Below are 18,637 nucleotides of genomic sequence, written 5' to 3'. Positions count from 1 at the left end.
TCTTTTGGGAGACTTCCAGTTGTTTCCATTTTTTCAGATGTGAGATCACTAACCTAGAAATGGACCAAATCAATTTTCACTTTTACCTTCATGCATATTTGATTCCTGGCCTCTGGAAGTTCTTTAAATATTTAAAACTGTTAGATACTATGGAAGGAAAAGGCTGGGGAGACCCAGGCAGGGGTGATGAGGTGCTGGAGGCTGGATTTTCCTGCCCTTGTCAAGGGAAGGATTCGTAGCCCAAAGGTGGCTTTTTATTTAGAGGAAGCACCTTTCCTGCTTTGTTTTCTTCTGCTCACATCACATATACACCCCTGGACCTCTGCCCCAGGGTTTAAGTTTTGGGGAAACCACGGGGCAGAGGGTGGTTAGCCTTATTTTGTCAGTAGTTTTTGTCCGGGGTGGGGGGGTGTTTCTCTCCAGTCTTCTGGAATTGGGGCAGTGATGATCAGACCACTAGATTAGGACCCTCAGAAAAGGGGAGAATTTCTCCCCTGGCACGTCCTGTGGGCACAGCACTTCTTTAACATCAAAGAAGGTTTTAGGCTTGGACTCCTCCCTGCCTCTGCCTGTGGGGACTGGGGACAAAGGGCTTTTAGAGGTGAGGAGTTAAACCAACCTTCTGCAGCATTCTGCAGAACCCTTTTCCCGACAAGCCTCCACTCATGGGCTCATTCGGCAGTCATGTCCATCGTGGTCCTGCTGTGGCCTTGGGTAGTCAAGGGGCCAGACCCTGTGCTCCTGCCCAGTCTTTTCCTGGCATGCAACCCCTTTCCAGCTGTCCCAGATTGAAGCCAGGTTTGCATCGAACACACCACGTAGCAGGTGCTGCAGGTCGCAGGCCTAGGGAGGAGGGGAGCTCTGTTGGGAAGATGAGCAGCTCTCCTGGAACAGCCTGGGCCTCCACAGAGCCTGCCACCACGGGGACACAGGAGTGCGTGAGGGTGGCCACCATGTGTCTTGTGGTTGTCTCTTCAAAAGGCACAATGAGGAGATCTAATGCACCACCTGTCGCCCAGCCTGGGCAGTTCTTTGTTCCAGCTACAGTAAACAGGGAACTCGGGGGCTTTCCCACCAGTGCTGGGGTAGATGAACACTGCTGACACTCACTGAGAGGAGTCGCCAGGCCAGAAACCCTTGTAAACCCTTTATTTTGAGTGGAACACATAATGTTTAGCTTATTCCACATACCATACATGTACCGCAGGAACGACTGTGATCCAGGGAACCAGATCTCACAGATCTTGCACCCCAATGTAGAGTCTGGGCCAGTGCCCTGTGGAGCTCCCAGTGTCCTATGGATGGGCATGGCCCCACACCCCAGCACAGCCAGAAGGCAGCTCCAGGGACTGCAGCCTGCCTGACCCACAGGGGACTGGTATGTGTCTTCAACACTGCTCAGCTGCAAATGGCTCACGGTAGCGATACATCCACTGGGGCTCAGAACACAGTTGCTACACAAACACTCAGCACCACGCGATGGAGACATCACTCACACAGCACAGCCATAAATATTGCAAGCAGTTCACGCTCACATTCAGACCTCGTCTGTAGGGCTGGGGCACACGAGAGGTATTTCCCCCAGCCCCTCTTCCCATTCACAGGGCCAACTCTTATCAGCTCCAAGCCATCCAAGAACCTGAAAAAACAGACCTCTGGATGACCTCACACATCCACATCCAAGGAGGAGGCAAACACATTCAAGTCTGACAGAACCCCTGTCCCAGAGGGCATGGTGGTTGCCACCCGGCCCTCCCTGAGAACAGCCAGGGAGCCTATAGAACCTCCCCAACGAGTCTCTGCGGAGAAGGTGAAGGTCTGTCCTGGGCATGGGGGGAGGGACCAGACAGGGGCAGGGAGATAAAACAAGACTCTTATCACAGAAACGCGTTACAACCACTCCAACCCTGCAGAGAGGGACAGGTCGGGGATGGTGTTGCTGCATCACCCTGGCCTTGGCATGTGCCCTTTGCCCTATCTGGTTCACTGTCCACCTGGAGCCAAGGCAAGAGACACTGGGCCTGGGTCACACTACAGCCCTCTGACTGTCCAGGGGCAACTCTGCAAGGCCAAAGGGAGAGTAGCAGCTTCCTCCCAACATGTCAAGGTGTTCCACAAAGGTCTATTCTCATGAAGGTCTGTTCTCATGGAGACGGAGCCACTTCCGTGAGGTTGGCCAGGGTGGCTTGACCGCTATAAGGCTGGACTCTTCTGTCTGCTCAGGGAGTCGATGTAATGAAAAATGGCCCCCAGAGCCCAGCTGGTCTCAACATTGTTGATTTTCCGAGTCAGCTTGAAAACACAAAGGGAGGGGCAGAGTGGGCATGGTTGGGAGGCTGGAAGCAGTACCCCCAGCCCTTCTGGCCATAAAGGGCAAAAGGGGTAATCTAGAGACAGTCCTTACCTTCAGCACTTTGTTCTCTGGGAAGCCAAATTCTTGGAGCAGCAGGCTGATGTAGGTGAGGTCCATGCACAGAAAGGGGTTGCCCTGCAGCCGGGTCTCTGCCGTCCGGCACACTGGGAGTGAGAGAGCCCTTTCCCAGATTCCAGGTGGGGGCAGGGTGGGCAGGGCTTGGGCAGACTGGCTCTACACACTCCAGGTGCCTACCCTATGCTAGGCTCTGTGCTGGCCCCAGGTCCTCACTGGTTTAGACAAGACTACAGCCTATAGCAAGAAGGTGATTCACCAAGAGTACACCAAAAGGTAGGATATCAAGGCGAACCAGCCTCCACTGGGCCTGGCCTCCAAGACCAAGAAGGACTTGTATGTCTTGTTTTAGCATCATGAGCTGAAGGCCACAGTCTCACAGGGCAGAGCTCTGCACCTGTGACTCTGGACACCTTTTCCAGGTGTGAATCTGGGCTTTCTGGGGAATGTAAACACAAACAAAACTGTCTCCGAACATTCTATTCTTATTCTTGAAGCCGATGAACAAACCCACCAAAAGATTTCCCAAAATTCTGCTCAGAACCTTTTCCTGTTGAAGGGTCATGGATACCAGGTGTCCATAGGATAAACCCATAAGTGATAAGAAAGCTTAAAAAAAAGCCACTTGGGGGAAGTGGGGGAGAAAGGACTTTCTATAGAGAAACAAATGAAGTTTAACTCTTTTGATCTGTAATTGGGAACAGCACTGAAGAGCAGAATATTTACAGCCGGCCTTCATTTCATACCCCATCCGGCTGGGTTGTGATGGACAAAGGAGAGGAAGGGGGTCAGCCACTGCAAATTCAAGGGGAAGAGCTCTTCACCCCTCACAAGCTGGGTCTGCTGTGACAATTGTGAATTTGCTGGGACACTTTCAGGGGAAATCTCTGTGATGATCAACTAAGCTACAGTGAAGAGATGTCAGAAAAAGTGAAATCCAGGGAACCCATTCTTAACAACCCTAGGACTAGAACTATGCACTTTCAGAGTGAAGGTCACTGAGGCTCCCCCTTCCCCCTGCTGTGGTCACATAGGATGAGGCAGACCCGTGGTCTAGGCCCACAGGACAGTGACCCTCTCATACCTCTGAACACACGTTAGGCTGGCTAACTTTCTAAACCTGGAACTTCCAGTATTGCCTCACAAGTACCAAGTTGCACCTGCCACATGGTGGGGCAGGGTGCCTACCTCCCACCCTGGCCCTTCTCAGCCGGCAGGGAAACCACTACTCACCATACTTGGCGGCGATATCAAAGTCTCCTACGACGAGGCTGCCTCCCTTTTCCGCATCTGTTGGACAAGACCAAGCACCTGGTCTGCACCAGCATCCCTGGACCAGAGATGCCACCAAGGCCCTGAGGCTGGCACCCATGAGAGGATGATATGGGGTGGAGAGTCCAGGTTGGCTGCAAGCCTAGCGATAAGCAGGGCAGCGGCCCCACATGCACTGGTCATGTGTCTGAGGTGATGTGGCTGGGGGTGGGCAACTGTTCTGTGCAAGACCACAAGGGGATGATTAGCAGTCACGGGTCTTCGAGGGTCCCTCACAGGAAGGTCAGCAGGAGCCCTGGTCCCACAAACTGAGAAATCTCTTCATTTTAAGTTAAAAAAACAAAAGCACAAAATCAGACATGTTTCCATGAGCTGTGGCCCTGAGTTCAGCAACGGTATTCTGGGTATCAATCTTCTGAATGTGGGGGAAAAAGGTCTATAAAAAAAAGCCAAGAAGTGGTTTGTCAGGTCTTAGATCAAATGAGCAGAGCCTTTACAGGGCTCTTAAGAAGAGAGTGGCCCTAAGCCTCTGTGACATTCCCAGGGAAGTAGGCATGAAAGCTATGTCCCCCCAAATCTTACGAATGGCAACTATTTCTTCAATGCACCCGAAAACCTCTACATCTGATAGAGGGTTCTCGAGCTGTCCCACACATTTACGTTTTGTATGAGGCAGCTTCTCAGTGAGCTGACTTTTCCTTGACTTTGGGCATTTGCTCAGTCAGCAAATGTCATCACTGAAGATGGATTCCATTTCTTAAAACAGACCCAAGCAGCTCTTTCAGAGCCATGTGTGACCACAAAAGGGAGTTGGAAGAGCTTTAACAGCCCAGCACCTCCTGAGGTCACTCTGGGATAGTGTCAGTCCCTTAATGGAAGGGCAATCTAAAGGCAAGGTGAGGGGCCCCAAATTGATGAGGTGATACTGTGGAGGGGTCCTTTTGAGCTAGCCTGAAAAGGTGGAGCCCCCAAAACGCTGCAGGCCAGGTTTGCATATAATAGACCCTGAGCATTGTGATGTCCATAGCTGGTGGCACAGACAGGAGAGTACAGATCATCGAACTGCTGCTCCAGTTATGGGAAGCCCACAGGGGCCCTCAGGCCCAACAGACCAAGTAGCTATGGGACCAGCTATTGGGAGGCACCCCAGGGACCTTGCTCCGTTCCAGAGAGACCCGGGCCCAAGCAAGGCATGACAAGGTCACCTTCTACCTGGACCACCCACTCCTGGCTGGATGCGTTGCAAACTGGGCCCGAGCAGCAGGTGGCTCAGTGAGCCTTGAGATACCACAGTGCCCATAAGCTCCTCAGGGTAGTCTGTGGAGTGCGCTGACCCCTCCCCATGCCAGCCTGAGTGCTATATGGGAAAGATGGCCACGTGACCATGTCACAAAGGGCCCCCTCAGCCAAAAACCTGGGGCCAGGCGGGAATGACTAAGGGTCAGTTACATAGGTAGGTCAGTTCTGCCTTAGAGCAGAACAACTTGACAGCAATGAACTGTTCCTGCACTGACAATGTAACTTTACTAAGTGGCTCAAAGACCTGATTTATTTATAAAAAGGGAGCTTACTACTTCCTATATGGATGACAAGACACTATTTCTGTTACTGTGAGAGTGACTGATTACATGATTACTCTTTGTTGTGGGCCCTCTGTCCAGAGAATCTAGACCTCAGCCCTGCCCTTACCTATGAGGCCTACATTTGCAGCAAGGTCGTAATAGTAGGAAAAAGCATAAAAATCCACATCCTTCACTTCTTCCGTTCTGTGCACTTTGTTTCGAAGGATTTCCGAAACTCTGCTGGCACACAGTTCATGGAGGTTCACTGCTGGGGTGAAAGAAAAGCACAAAGACAATGGTTAGGAGGCTCAGCGCCGGGGTCACACAACCCCCGAGGCCCTTCCCAATGACTTGAGACCTGGACCTGGAAGGTGAAATGGGACAAGAAGCCTGCATGGCACCTGGGTCTGGGTGCTTATCAACACCACCCATGCCAACAGGAACCTTACAGGAGCCATGACACTGCGGGCTCAGATGAAGGGAGAGAAACCCAAAGTGTGAAGGTCCCTAGAGATAGCATGACCCTCAACCCTGGAGGACACCAGCCTCCAGCTGGGCACAGGCGGCTGTCCTGACATTAGCCCAGTGGGTTCAGGTTCACACCGTTTATTTTCTGCTGGCCCTTGCTGAGCTCTAAACATGCAGGGCCTTACTCTGTCCCATCAGTCACTTTGGAGGTGTAGCCTACAACCTCCTCATGTCACAGATGAGAAAATAAAGGCCAACAGACAGCTTGTCAATCACATAGCTGAGATCATTGAACCCCTGATTGGAAGAAGGACAAGAGAGAGTCCCAGAGGTAAACAGATGTCAGTATCCTACTACCCACCCCTAGAATCAGCTTCCCATCTCCACCAGCAGACCTGCCCACAGCCTCAAGGCAGCTCCAGCCAGTTCTCCCCATGCCCTTGCCTGTTGGGCCTTATTTTTCTCCACTGTCCCATATCAGGACAGCCATACAACCTCCCCCTTTCCTTAAACACAGCAGCCACTCCAGGGCCTTTGCACACGCTGCTCCTCTGGTCTGGAAAAGTGCTGCTTTAGATCCATGTGGCCCATTCCCCAGCTCCTCATGTTTTGGCTCAAATACCACCCATGTAGCCTTCCCTGGCCATCATATTTAAAACTGCAATCTTCTCTTCAGCCCTCCTCCCTTTTTTCCTACAAGTTACTTCCTCACGTGTTTTAATAACTCCTCACACTGGAGTATCAGCTGGGTGCCAGGGGCTGCTGCAGGACCTGATGCTATCACATGCATGAGTGGCTGGCTGAGTCAGAGTGAACTCCGTGGTCACCAGATAATAAGAAACAAATATCTGGTCTTTGTTCCTGGTTCTGGATACAGAGCTTTCAAAACCCTTGGAATTTCCTGCGTGATGGGGATGAGATGAGCCTCTTCCATTATTTACTATGAGCCTTTACTCAGTATACCTAAGTTTATGTGAATGAGTGGACACTTGTTGGTGGGTCCCAGGTGGCTTCAGGATGGATGCTAGCTGCCAGAGGAGCCAACCGTGTGATTAGAAGGTTGGAACTTTCAGGCCCCCCAAACCTCCAGGGAGGGTAGGGGCTTGGGGATTGAGGGAGGGTAGGGGGTTAGGGATTGAGGTAAACCAGCAGCCAGTGATTTAATTAACATCTGTGTAGCGAAGCCTCCCAGAACCTTAAAGGATGGGTCTCATGAGTCTCCTGGGTAGTGAACACACAGAGGGGCTGGGAAGCAGTGCTCCTAGAGAGCATGTGGAGGTTCTGCTCCCCTTCCTCAACACCCTGCTCTATGCATCTCTTCCATTTGGCTGTTCCAGAGTTGTATCTTTTATAATAAATAGTGATAATAAGTAAAGTGCCTTCCTGAGTTCTATGAGCTATTTTGGCAAATTATTTGGGGGGAGTTGTGGGAACCCCCAATTTGTGGTTAGCTGGTCAGAAATACAGTAGGCCTAGGACTTTTGATTTGCACTTGAAGTGGAGGGTGTGTAGGGGGAGGCTTGGTGAGACTGAGCCCTTAACCTCTGTGGTCTGCATTAACTCCAGGGAAAGTGGGATTGGCTGGTTTGGGGCAAACCCACACACATTTGGTGCCAGAAATGTGGGTAGAAATAGCTCTGTCACCAAAGGCAGACAAAATTCTTGCCCAGTGTGTCCGCTTGGAAACAGTATTTGAATGTTTCTTTTAGCACCACTAAAGGAGCACAGGGCAACAAAGACCACCCACATGGGGCGAGAGGGGCCAGGCTGCTGGGACAGCACATCTACTGTCACAGGCCGTGGGCTGCACAGCCTGGAGCAGCCTCTCCTGTGCTCACCAGGCAGTCTGAGGTGACGGGTGAATTCGCTGAAGGAGAAGCTGTTTCTCCCTCAATTCAGAGATGAGCTCATGTTGCTACTGGGCCAATAGCCCCAAGTTGACCATTTGTCTTGGAGCGGCAGAATGCTCAGGTCCTTCCTCACTGGAGGCTTGTTAGGAAATGCAGCCTTTGAAAGAAAGCATGTGGCAACAGAGAAGGAAGCGTTGTGCAGAGAGACCCTTTGCCAGCGGTTCCCAGTGTGTTCCGGCAAGGGCCTCCTGCAACCCTGATGGTTCACAGAGCTACTTCCATTTCCTGGACAAGTATGGGCTTGTCTGTGAATGAGGTCGTCTGACAACAGCCTCCCTGGTTCTCAGAGGTATCTGGAAGGTATGGGATAGAGGACAGGCTGCCATTCTTAACCTCTACACATCAATGACAAATGAGAACTCCACCTTACCTGCCTTCTGTCCTGAAATTCTGTATGTTATTTCAGCATGTTCCCACTCTCCTGTGAAACCTGGAGACAAACAAGGGCTGACCAACTCCTTTCCATCCTCAGCTGAAATAAACAGATAAAGAAGAAAAGCACATTACCACAGGAAGACTGGGATGTGGATTCTGCTGGGAGGAGGTCTGTATTCTAGTGAAGGGGAGGTTTTTACTTCTCCCTTAACTACCTTAAAGAATTTAAGTAGGCGGTCTGGCCCAGAAAGAGAAGTACTACTAGAGATAAATTTTCATCTAAATGACCGCTGTATGGAAAGGCAAACATCTAATGAGCAAACATCTGTTCTTCTTTTGTTCTGTGAATCACCGGCCCCTAGCCTATTCCTTAGCTCAAGATGAAACACAGCTTCAATTACCCAACTTGTCCCTGGGTGTCATTTTCTTCTGGGGATCCCGTACATATGTAAACTTACTTTTCTCCTATTAATCTGGCTTATGTCAATTTAATTAATAGACTAGCCAAAAGAACCTAGAAGGGCAGGAGAAAAATCTTTTCTCCCCCGTAGTTGGTGAGCTAGCCAGGAGAAACTTCACTGGCCGCATATTGGCTGTGGCAGCGGGGAGAGCCTGGGGCCTCTGACAGGTGCAGCAGAAGGTAAGAATTCTTATTACCACGTCAGACTCCTGGATCTTTGCCTGCAGGATCTAGCTGAAGCAAGTGGTGAGAATCTTTTTCCCCCATCTTCTAAATTTAGATTAGCAGGAGAAAATATTTGTGGAACCAGTTCCTTGGGTATAGTGACCAGTAAAGATTTATTATGAGTATTCTTAACTTTTTTTTCATGTGTTTCTTCCTGGAGATGGTAACTGCTTTTTTTTTTTTTTTTTTTTTTTTTTTTTTTTTTTTTTTTGCTCTCGTCTGTTTTGTCATTTGTCAGAATGAAAACCACAAGGTAGGATGCAGGCCTGGACCCTATAAGCCTGCTATACAAGCTGGACTCACAGACTGCTAAGTTCACAGTTCTCACCAGGCCAGTATAGACAAATGTTGCTGTGGGTTAATGTGCACACAAGGTGAAGGCAGTTACTAATGAAGAGCTTGGAAGCCAAAGATGCAAAACTAGTAGGCATGGGTTGAGAACTTAAAAGCTATTAGAGCACTCCCTACCTAACCCAAAGACTCCTGTGTTAGGATGAGTTAGTCACACTGCTGGCTAGGTTGATGCTAGGTCACCAGTCAAACTCAAGAAAATTTCCATGCAAGGAACTCTGTAAAATACCTCACAATTTCCAACCTAGCAGCACATCCCTCTTTGGTACATTTTGGCTCTGAGACACCAAAGGTTCAGCTCAAGCTGTTAATGTGCCTATGAGGGGTTTTCCTTTCATCCTGTTCATGTCTTGAGAGCTTGTCCTTATGACCAGTGAGAATGTTCTCTCTGCACGTATCACATGCACCTTGGTGGCCAGTTGAGTAGCCTGGGGTTCTGAGACTTTAAGTCACAAGCAGCACTTTCTGTCAGACTGTTAGAGCTCTCAGGAGAGTTTGTTATAGGGGTCCTGGTCCATAAGGGGTTTCTGCCATCTCATTCTCACTGCTTTTTGTTAGTGCTGGAAAGGTCCCATTCTAGTAGTACCTGCCTGGTGTCACAGATTCACAGGCCTATGAGTAGGAGTGCCTCATGTTCTCACAGGAAACTGGAGACAGTGTTTTCACTACACCATTCTTACTGCCTGTAACAACAAAGGGCTTTATTGTCTTAGACTCTTTCTGGGAGTAAACTTTCTGGATCTTATATGGGCTGCATTTTTGGGTACCGTCTTTTGGGACACCTCTTATATTCATTTAAGCCATAAAAAGGCTTATTGTTTTGTGTCATTAGAGAATAATATAAGATCCTGCTTACCAATGGCAGTGGCTAGACAATGGATCTTTTGAATTGGCAATATTCGAGAGAAAGAAAAATACTTTTGAGAGCTCTTGTCCTAAATAATTATCTTATTGGTACCTATGGAAAAACCAAGTTAAAAAAAAAATAGACACAAAGAGATGTAATAGCTAAGCTTTAGGGACTCACTTAATAAGATGGAGGAGGGGAGAAGAGAAATTAGACTTAGAACAAAAATTAAAGTCCCTGTCCAACATAAATTTCCCTTCTTAAAATCTGGCCCTGTCTCCTCAGCAAATTTTAACTCCCAAACTCTCCCACCTTCCCCAGAAAATCCCTTAAACACCCAGCTACTTATTTTAGCCTCCCTTTTCCTATAAGATGTACAGAGAACATTCTGGCTTGATCTCTAAGCCCAGGGAATACAGGTAATTCATGTAAATACTAAAAGCCAGAGAACAAATTTAACAGAAGCACCCAAGGTAGATAATAGATAATAAGCTTTATACAGAAGGCTCATTTGGCAGGGCTCTATAGTCAGGCTCTGCCAGCTTCAAGTCTTCCGTGCAAGGTCCTTTGCAGCTACATCCCAGGCCCCCATCCAAATAATTCATGTTCCCTAGACAAAAGCATATTTTTAAAATTATAAAGCCCTTAAAAGTCTTGACTTTTAAGGACCCTACCAAATTAAACTTTAAGTTGAATTAAACTTAACTGATTGATTGATATCCATCACAACCCCACTCATAGGGAACTTGCTTGGCTGCAAAAGGGTATTCTTCCCACCCATGAGATTCTGATTATATTGTAGTTATCAGACAAGCTGGATGGTCTCCTGGAACCAACACCACCCCCCTTGAGGAAACAGATGACTAGCATTTCTCCTTGGCCTTCCTACAAAGGATCAGCAGAAGGCTCATGTGAGGGGTTAATATAGAGGTTTTTCGTTCTAAGGTAAAGGTCTAAGGTTGAAATGTGCACTCAGAAAGGAGGCCTTTGTTAAAATGCTTTATATGGACTTTACAAAGGCATACTCCATTAATCCCGGAAAACATCTGCTGTTTGTCCTAACTGAAAAATGACAAGATATTTGAAAGAGTTGTTTAAATAGCTCTGTGGTTGGAGACTGGCCAGACTGGAAGCTGATATTCAGAGCCTGATAAGATTTTTTAGGTCTCCCCCCTAAGCTAAAATGAAACTATGTACCCAGAAGGAAAGAAAAACCTCCTGAAGCCTCTGTAAAAAGATTTACTAAAACATTCCAAAGCTCTCTGATACAAAAAAAATCCTCAGGACAGTGTGTTTGGATGGGTAGATCAATCTATGATGCCATTTAGGCTGCAACCCTATTCTTTATAAGAATTGAGAGCAACTGTGCTCATCTTACAAATCTCTGCAAAACTAAATATATAGCTCTAGAGGCAGCTCAAAGTTCACCTGTTCCAATACTCCCCCTGACCATGATTTATCTTAAAAGACCTGTAATGTGCATTTTTCCTTGTGCCTCTGAGATATAAAAGTTAAAGTACAAAATTCAGGGAGGTATTTCTTTCTTTCTTTTTTTTTTTTTAACTAACATATAGGGAAGGTAATTCTTTTTATTTTTTAATTTTTATTTTTAAAAATTTCTTTTCAGTGTGCCAGAATTCATTATTTATGTACCACACCCAGTGTTCCATGCACTACATGCCCTCCGTACGTACCACCAGGCTCACCCAACCTCAAGGAGGTAATTCTTGCCAGAAGAGAAACAAAAGAGGGAATTATCATTTGGAACTTGGGCTCATGGGAAATTTTAAGTGTATGGAAGCTGTAAAGTCTCAGTTTGCATGTGTCTGTATGTTTATGTATTCTATACATATGTACTGAAGTTGGGTGTAATCTTCCATGTCAACAAAATTAATTTGTAAAAAAGCTCTACTTAATTGATTTAAAGAAATTAAGTGTTTATATTAATTGAATTCTCAGGAATATAATAGAAACTAGGGACCTCTGGCAGGTTCACCTGGTAGAGCCTGTAACTCTTGATCTGGGTTCATGGGTTCGAGTCCTACGTTGGACGTAGAGTTTACTTTAAAAAAAAAATTTTAAAAAATAAATAAATAAATAAGATCTTTAAAAAAGAAAACCAACCCGAATGTTTTTCAAATTCATGTGATCTAGTATTAACCTTTAGTAAATAAAAACTAGTTTAAGTTGGTTTATTAAAAAAGGAATGTCTTCAGAAGTTGATCAGTATGGAATATAATACTTTTATTCTAGTTTGGTTTACTAAAGTAAACTTGGTTTACTATGAGTTCATGCTGTATCTTACAAAAATTTGTCAGCAAGGGGCACCTGGATGGCTCAGTGAGTTAAAGCCTCTGCCTTTGGCTTAGGTCATGATCCCAGGGTCCTGGGATCAAGCCCCACATCGGGCTTTCTCCTTGGCAGGGAGTCTGCTTCCCCCACAACCCCGCCTGCCTCTCTGCTTACTTGTGATCTCTGTCAAATAAATAAATAAAATCTTTAAAAAAGAAATTTGTCAGCAAGAAACATAGCTTGTGCTGATGGCTTACTTTGTGTCTCATGAAGCAGTCTAAACACAGTTGTTAAGAACAAGTAAATATATATAAGTAGTATAAAAGGTTTTTAGGTGAACTTTTTAGCAATAATTATCTTTTATGGTGTGTGTACTTAAAAATAGTTTCCCCAAATCTTTCAGGTAAGCTGAAGCTTTAAACTTTTGCGAAATGATAAATTAAGTTAAATTAACTGAATATCCATACCATTTCTAAATAAAGCACCAAACATAGATTTACACACTTTTAACTGCTGAACAAAGATTTATACAGTATTACTTCCTTTTACAGAAGAACTAAAAGGTATTTGGGTCATGAGTTAGCATACATCTCTAGAAATTATTAAATGCATTCATAAGTTTGCCATTGTAAATAATGCTGGTGTGTCAGTTCACTACTGCTTACTTTTTAGTCAAGGTTTCTAAGGGTTAATTCTAATTAATATATGTAACTAAAATTACTAGAAATAATATAAGAGAAACAACTCTGCACGCAAGGAAAGTAAGATGTGTTTTTGGTAAGAAGAGGTTTGGGGTATGAAGAGGCATTTTTGTTAAGGGAAAATAAGGGAAAGTAAATTTGTCCCAGGTAAAACTGGTTATTTCCAGATGGGAAACAGGAAAATAAAGACAGATTAAATGGAAAGCTAGAAAGACAGAGAAAATGTTACCTCGTGCGGTTCAGGTGGCTAAAACTGAATGAATTTATTTTAACGGTTGTAAAATGAAGCTTTAAAACCAGTAGTGTACTTATATGAGACCAAAACTAAATGTTCTTTCACTTGCTGAAAGGACAGTTTTCTGGGACTACTGGCCTGCTAAGACTGTGAAAAGCTTTTTGTCACCTTCTAAGTAACCAGTCTTCAAAAAGCAGATTATATTTTATCAAAATGATTTTCCATGTTTTATCAAGTCTTTGGTCAGTTTTGCTCACAACTACATAATGTTCTGTATTTGCCCTTAAAATCCTTTGTCACTTTGGTTAAACAGATAAGTAATGCTCCATAATGATCTGTTAACCTATTTAGTCAAGTGTCCAAATCTTGTGGTATTTTTGACAAATTTCCAACATCATTCTAAATGAAGTCTTTTATGGCCTTAAACTCAGTTTGAGATTTTCAAGAGGGCCCCTAGAACATACCAAAAATTGTGGTTTTGATTTGAATTTCCCTGATGGCTAATGATGATGAACATTTTTTCATGTGTCTGTTAGCCATTTGTATGTCTTCTTTGGAGAAGTGTCTGCTCATGTCTTCTGCCCATTTTTTGATGTGATTATCTGTTTTTTGGGTGTTAAGTTTGAGATCTTAAGATATAAGATTATAGATCTTGATATCACACCAAACTGTGGAGAGAGCCAAGATGCCCTTCAACAAACAAATGGATAAGGAAGATGTGGTCCATATATACAATGGAATATTATGCCTCCATCAGAAAGGATGAATACCCAACTTTTGTATCAACGTGGGTGGGACTAGAGGAGATTATGCTGAGTGAAGTAAGTCAAGCAGAGAAAGTCAATTATGATATGATTTCACTTATCTGTGGAGCAAAAGGAATATAATGGAGGACATTAGAAGAAGGAAAGGAAAAGTGAATTGGGGGAAATTGGAGGGAGATGAACCATGAGAGACTGTGGACTCTAAGAAACAAACTGAGGGTTTTGGAAGGGGCGGGTGGGGTGTTGGGTGAGCCTGGTGGTGGGTATTAAGGAGGGCACGTGTTGCATGGAGCACTGGGTGTTACACCTAAAAAATGAGTCTTGGAACACTACATCCAAAACTAAAGATGTACTGTATGGTGACCAACATAATAATAATAATAAAATATGTGCTCTCTGTTTACAAAAAGAGATGTTACACTGAATTTATCTGGTATGTTGAATTACCTGGTAGGCATGTCAAATAAGTGATGTTAAGCCTTCTTAGGTTATAATATATAGGTAAAGGGCGCCTGGGTGGTTCAGTGGGTTAAGCCTCTGCCTTCGGCCCAGGTCATGATCTCAGGGTCCTGGGATCGAGCCCCACATCGGGCTCTCTGCTCAGCAGGGAGCCTGCTTCCCCTTCTCTGCCAGCTGCTCTGCCTATCTGTGATCTCTCTCTGTCGAATAAATAAAATCTTTAAAAAAATAATGTACAGGTAAATGTTATTAACATAAGAATTATAGAAATTTTTTTTAAAGATTTTATTTATTTATTTGACAGACAGAGATCACAAGTAGGCAGAGAGGCAGGCAGAGAGAGAGAGAGGAGGAAGCAGGCTCCCCGCAGAGCAGAGAGACTGATATGGGGCTCGATCCCAGGACCTTGGGATCATGACCTGAGCTGAAGGCAGAGGCTTTAACCCACTGAGCCACCCAGGCGCCCCAAGAATTATAGAAATTTTATGAAATTCCTAAAATTCTGATATGCCCTGGTATAATGTTATCAGTTATAATTCTAGCTATTACCTTAAAATATTGCACACCACAGAAATAACCAGACTTGTCAATTCTGCTACAATGAACTCTCATTATATCTTTAATAATGGGCACCTTAAGTCTTTGGTCAATTACATTTACTGTGTCGCTATGATTCTGGGTAAAAGTGTTCCTGCAAAAGCACTTCCCTTCCAGGAGATTTAAGAAAAGGACTTTTGACAAGTGAACTTGTCAAAAACTTGTCAGAAACCTCCAGGTTTCTTATAACCTTAAAGGCCATAAAACTGGGCTGGGTAAGAATTTCTAGAACTAAAGGGAAAACTGGATTTAAGGATAGCTACAACTACTCATATGGAACTGAGTAAACAGAGGAGGAGGATTATAATGTTTATGAGTTTTTGTTTGAAACACTGCCTGTTCTGTTTCATTTTTCCAGACTGAAGGAAACCTTTTACTCTTTTCCTAAGCTATCAACAATTTGGTAAGATACACCTTTGTGCACAAAGATGAAACAATTGCTTTTCTTTTTTTAATTTTTTTTTTGAAACAATTGCTTTTTCTCTCTACCTGATCCTTCCACAATTTGGAAACAGTGAATATTCTTATTTTCATGGTAATATAGTTGTATGCATAACTTCAGGAGGAATCTATTCTCCTTGTGTCTCCAGGACACAACTGCAAATGCTGGTTATATTACCAAGGCTTTGACTGGAATGTCATATTTGAGAAGGATGTGTGAAATTCAAATATGACCAGACAGCTTTAAGGAACTAAGGGTGACTTTATGAAACCAATAAAGCCCCTGGAAAATTAGCCTGGTACCTTGCTTGCAGGATTCCCAGCATTTTTACCAGATGAGTAAACAAGGTCCTTTCCTGGCAGGCACAGAAGCCCATGATATTTTCGGGATCTCCAGAAGAAAGGAATTCACCCAAATCTAAAGGTATGGCAGGTTAAGTCTGTGGCCAAGGATTGCCTTTCTGGCGTTAAGAGGTTTTTAAGAACTTCAATCTGAGACTCCTTATGAAAAGTTCCAGCAAAGAGGAATAAAAGAGCCTAAATGCGGGGGAGGGGGAGCCTAAATGGCCAGTCCCTATTCTTACTGCACTTATACAAGTAATCAAACCAAATTTATTGACACTAGACTTAATCTGCAAACAAATTCATCTTACTGTTGTTATCTTCAGTAGACTGTAGAAAGAAAAATTATGTTTCAGTAGAAACCACAGTATACACTTGTGGGTATTAGATTCTACTCCTGCTGTCTTTGAGGTTTCTTTTTCTGACTCTAAGTTGGACTGGATCCTCCTTATTCTACCTTCCTCCAATATTTGACTATAACTCTCCAAAATAATATTTCCAGTTTTTCTCTCAATCTCTGACTTGGAATCACTGAGAACTAAAACTGCCCCTTTTTCAAAGTCATGCAACCTAGGCTAGATGCTCTGATGACAACTTCAAAAAATCACCACAACAGCTCAAGTAGAGATAATCTTCATGCCTCCTGCTATACGGACCACTCCCAAAGATTACCAAAGACACTGAAACTGCAACAGGAAAACCTATCAGTTTGCTGCTGCCTGCCCTCACTCTGTCTGAAGGTGCTTCTAGCCAGAGATCTAGAAATCTTTGTCAACTGGATGCCTTCAGAATGCAATTATAATTGCATTATAATCTGTTCCAATCATTAACCACGATTTATTTCCATAGAAATTCCTTTTATTAAATACCTGATTTCTTATACCACAGGCCTAACTTGGGAGCCCACCTGCATCAATGCCTCCTAAAATGAGACACAACTGTCTAACTGAACCCATTTATTATTGGGACTAAGAGCCTGGTTCAGTAAGATGGAGCAATCTAGCAGCTTGACTTCTGGACTGTGAAACTTCCTACGGAAATTTCAAAGACAGGACTGAGAGGAAGTAAAATACATTGCCCCAAACTATGCCACTTTGGCATGTGGACTATTCTGAGCTAAAGACAATCTAGACCCAGCAGATTCAAGAAAAACTTTTACCCTTCTCTTAACTATCTAAAAGAATTTAGATAGGGGGTCTTGCCCAGAAAGAGAGCTGTTAACAGACACAAGCTTTTAAGAATGACTTCTGTATGCAAGGGTAAACATCTAATGACCAAATGTCCACTCTTCTTATTGTCCTGTGAATTATCCTCCTCCCCTTCAAAGCTCCAGACCCCTATCCTATTCCCTAGTTCAGGATGGCACATAAGCCTCAATTGCCTGACCTGTCCTTGGATGTCATATTCTTATAGGGCTCTTGTATATACATAATTAAAATTTTCTCCCATTAATCCGTCTCATGTGAATTTAATTGGTAGACAGGCCAAAAGAATCTTGAAAGGCAGAAGAAAAATTCTTCCTCCCCAATACTAGTAATGAAGGCACTGGAGGGCCAAAGGAACATTCTTCCTTTTTGCCAGATGAGACCTGACCTGTGTAAGCATTCCAGGTCAACTAGGGGATGCAAGCCTTTCTCTATCACAGAAGCTGCTGCAAAGCCTCATCAGTTCTAGACATAGCCTCTCCAAGCGCTCTAAGGTGCTTCAGGGTTCCAGGCACTGGGCCAAGTGCCGTTCAGTCAACCGTCACAACCACCCTAATAGAGGGGAAGCAAACACTACCTGATTTTGTAGATGAATGAGGCTGTTAGAAACCTGGCAGGGCCAGGACAATGCCACCATGCCATGTATCTGTGCTGCCCCACAACACAACATGTGGGGCCCCACAAATAACAAAGGGCGTATGGTGGTTGGCCTCTAAGGTTGGCCTCATGATGCCACCCCTCAAGGATGTGCATGCTAAGTGTGTTCCTATGCCTACCCTTGATTCTGGCTGGGGTCTGCTTTCACTAGCAGAATGTGCAAGATATGATGGCATATGATTTCAGGCCAGTCTTCCTTCCTGAGCTGCCAGAGAAGTGCAGGCTGCTCTGCTGGGGGACGCCACGTGGGGGAACACTGAGGTGTAAGACATTCATGCAGCCACCCCAGCTCTCACCACACAAGACTCTAGGGATCCCAGGAGAGGCACTTCCCAGTTCAAGCCTGTGCAATCACAAGGTACTGTAATAAAATGATTGCTATTTGCTAGTCTGACCACTCAGTTTAGTGTGTACTTGTTGTGCAACAACAGATAATACAATAGGGAGATGCTTCCTCTAGGGCAAGGAGCTGTCCACACCCTTCGTGGCAGGTGTCTCAGCCCTATGTGTCCCAGGTAGGCACTTCATGTAGTTGATGGGTTTAAGGCTAGCCCTCAACAAGCAAATGGGCAACTGCCTTCTTCCTGCCGGCTAAATAGGTGTTTTCTGATCCCAAAATGAAAGTTACAAGTGTTTCTGAGACATGGAAATGTTTTCAGTTTGCAATAGAGAAATACCATAATGAAGTTAAACATCAGGATTTGAGGTTAAACACCAGGATTTGAAGTAACATGTATGTGAAAAACAAAATTCCAATCAGAGCAACCAGGCCCTTGGAAGGAGTGCAGAGAAGTGGTAGGCCTGTGGAGGGGAGCAGGTGTGGGACAAGGAGAAGCATGTGGCTGGAACATATGTATGGGCCCACAGGCACCCATCTGGACCAGAGGCATGGGTCAAGGCCTTCGGGCTCTGATTGATGTCATCAGGAAAGACAGGCCATACCACCCTTGGAGCAATGTTCCCTACTTCCAAACTGGGACACAGTGATCCCCTAAGACCTCCTTAGAGTTCATGTACCTGTTGGCCAGCACCAGGCTTCTCCTCAG

The 18,637-nt window shown here is 44.9% G+C and overlaps 1 protein-coding gene across 9 annotated transcripts in view; it reads right to left on the bottom strand.

The window, feature by feature from the left end:
• Positions 1 to 1,139: 1,139 nt before the first annotated feature.
• The window catches only part of ENTPD6 (ectonucleoside triphosphate diphosphohydrolase 6), a 44,034-nt gene continuing 26,536 nt past the window's right edge, over positions 1,140 to 18,637 (bottom strand). For 4 of the 9 annotated variants that reach the window (XM_045979885.1, XM_045979886.1, XM_045979887.1 and 1 more), the window contains 5 exons: positions 8,011 to 8,112; positions 5,390 to 5,530; positions 3,662 to 3,718; positions 2,405 to 2,517; positions 1,144 to 2,292 (listed from right to left, as the gene is read on the bottom strand). In XM_045979885.1, coding sequence (XP_045835841.1) covers positions 2,194 to 2,292; positions 2,405 to 2,517; positions 3,662 to 3,718; positions 5,390 to 5,530; positions 8,011 to 8,112 — 512 coding nt within the window. In that variant the 3' untranslated portion in view covers positions 1,144 to 2,193. The other 5 variants (XM_045979890.1, XM_045979891.1, XM_045979888.1 and 2 more) reach the window with 5 other exon arrangements.

Source organism: Meles meles, chromosome 15 (assembly GCF_922984935.1).
Source record: "Meles meles chromosome 15, mMelMel3.1 paternal haplotype, whole genome shotgun sequence".
Taxonomy (NCBI): Eukaryota; Metazoa; Chordata; class Mammalia; order Carnivora; family Mustelidae; genus Meles; species Meles meles.
Note: the sequence above shows the minus strand (reverse complement) of the source record. Positions and strands in the feature narration are given on the sequence as shown.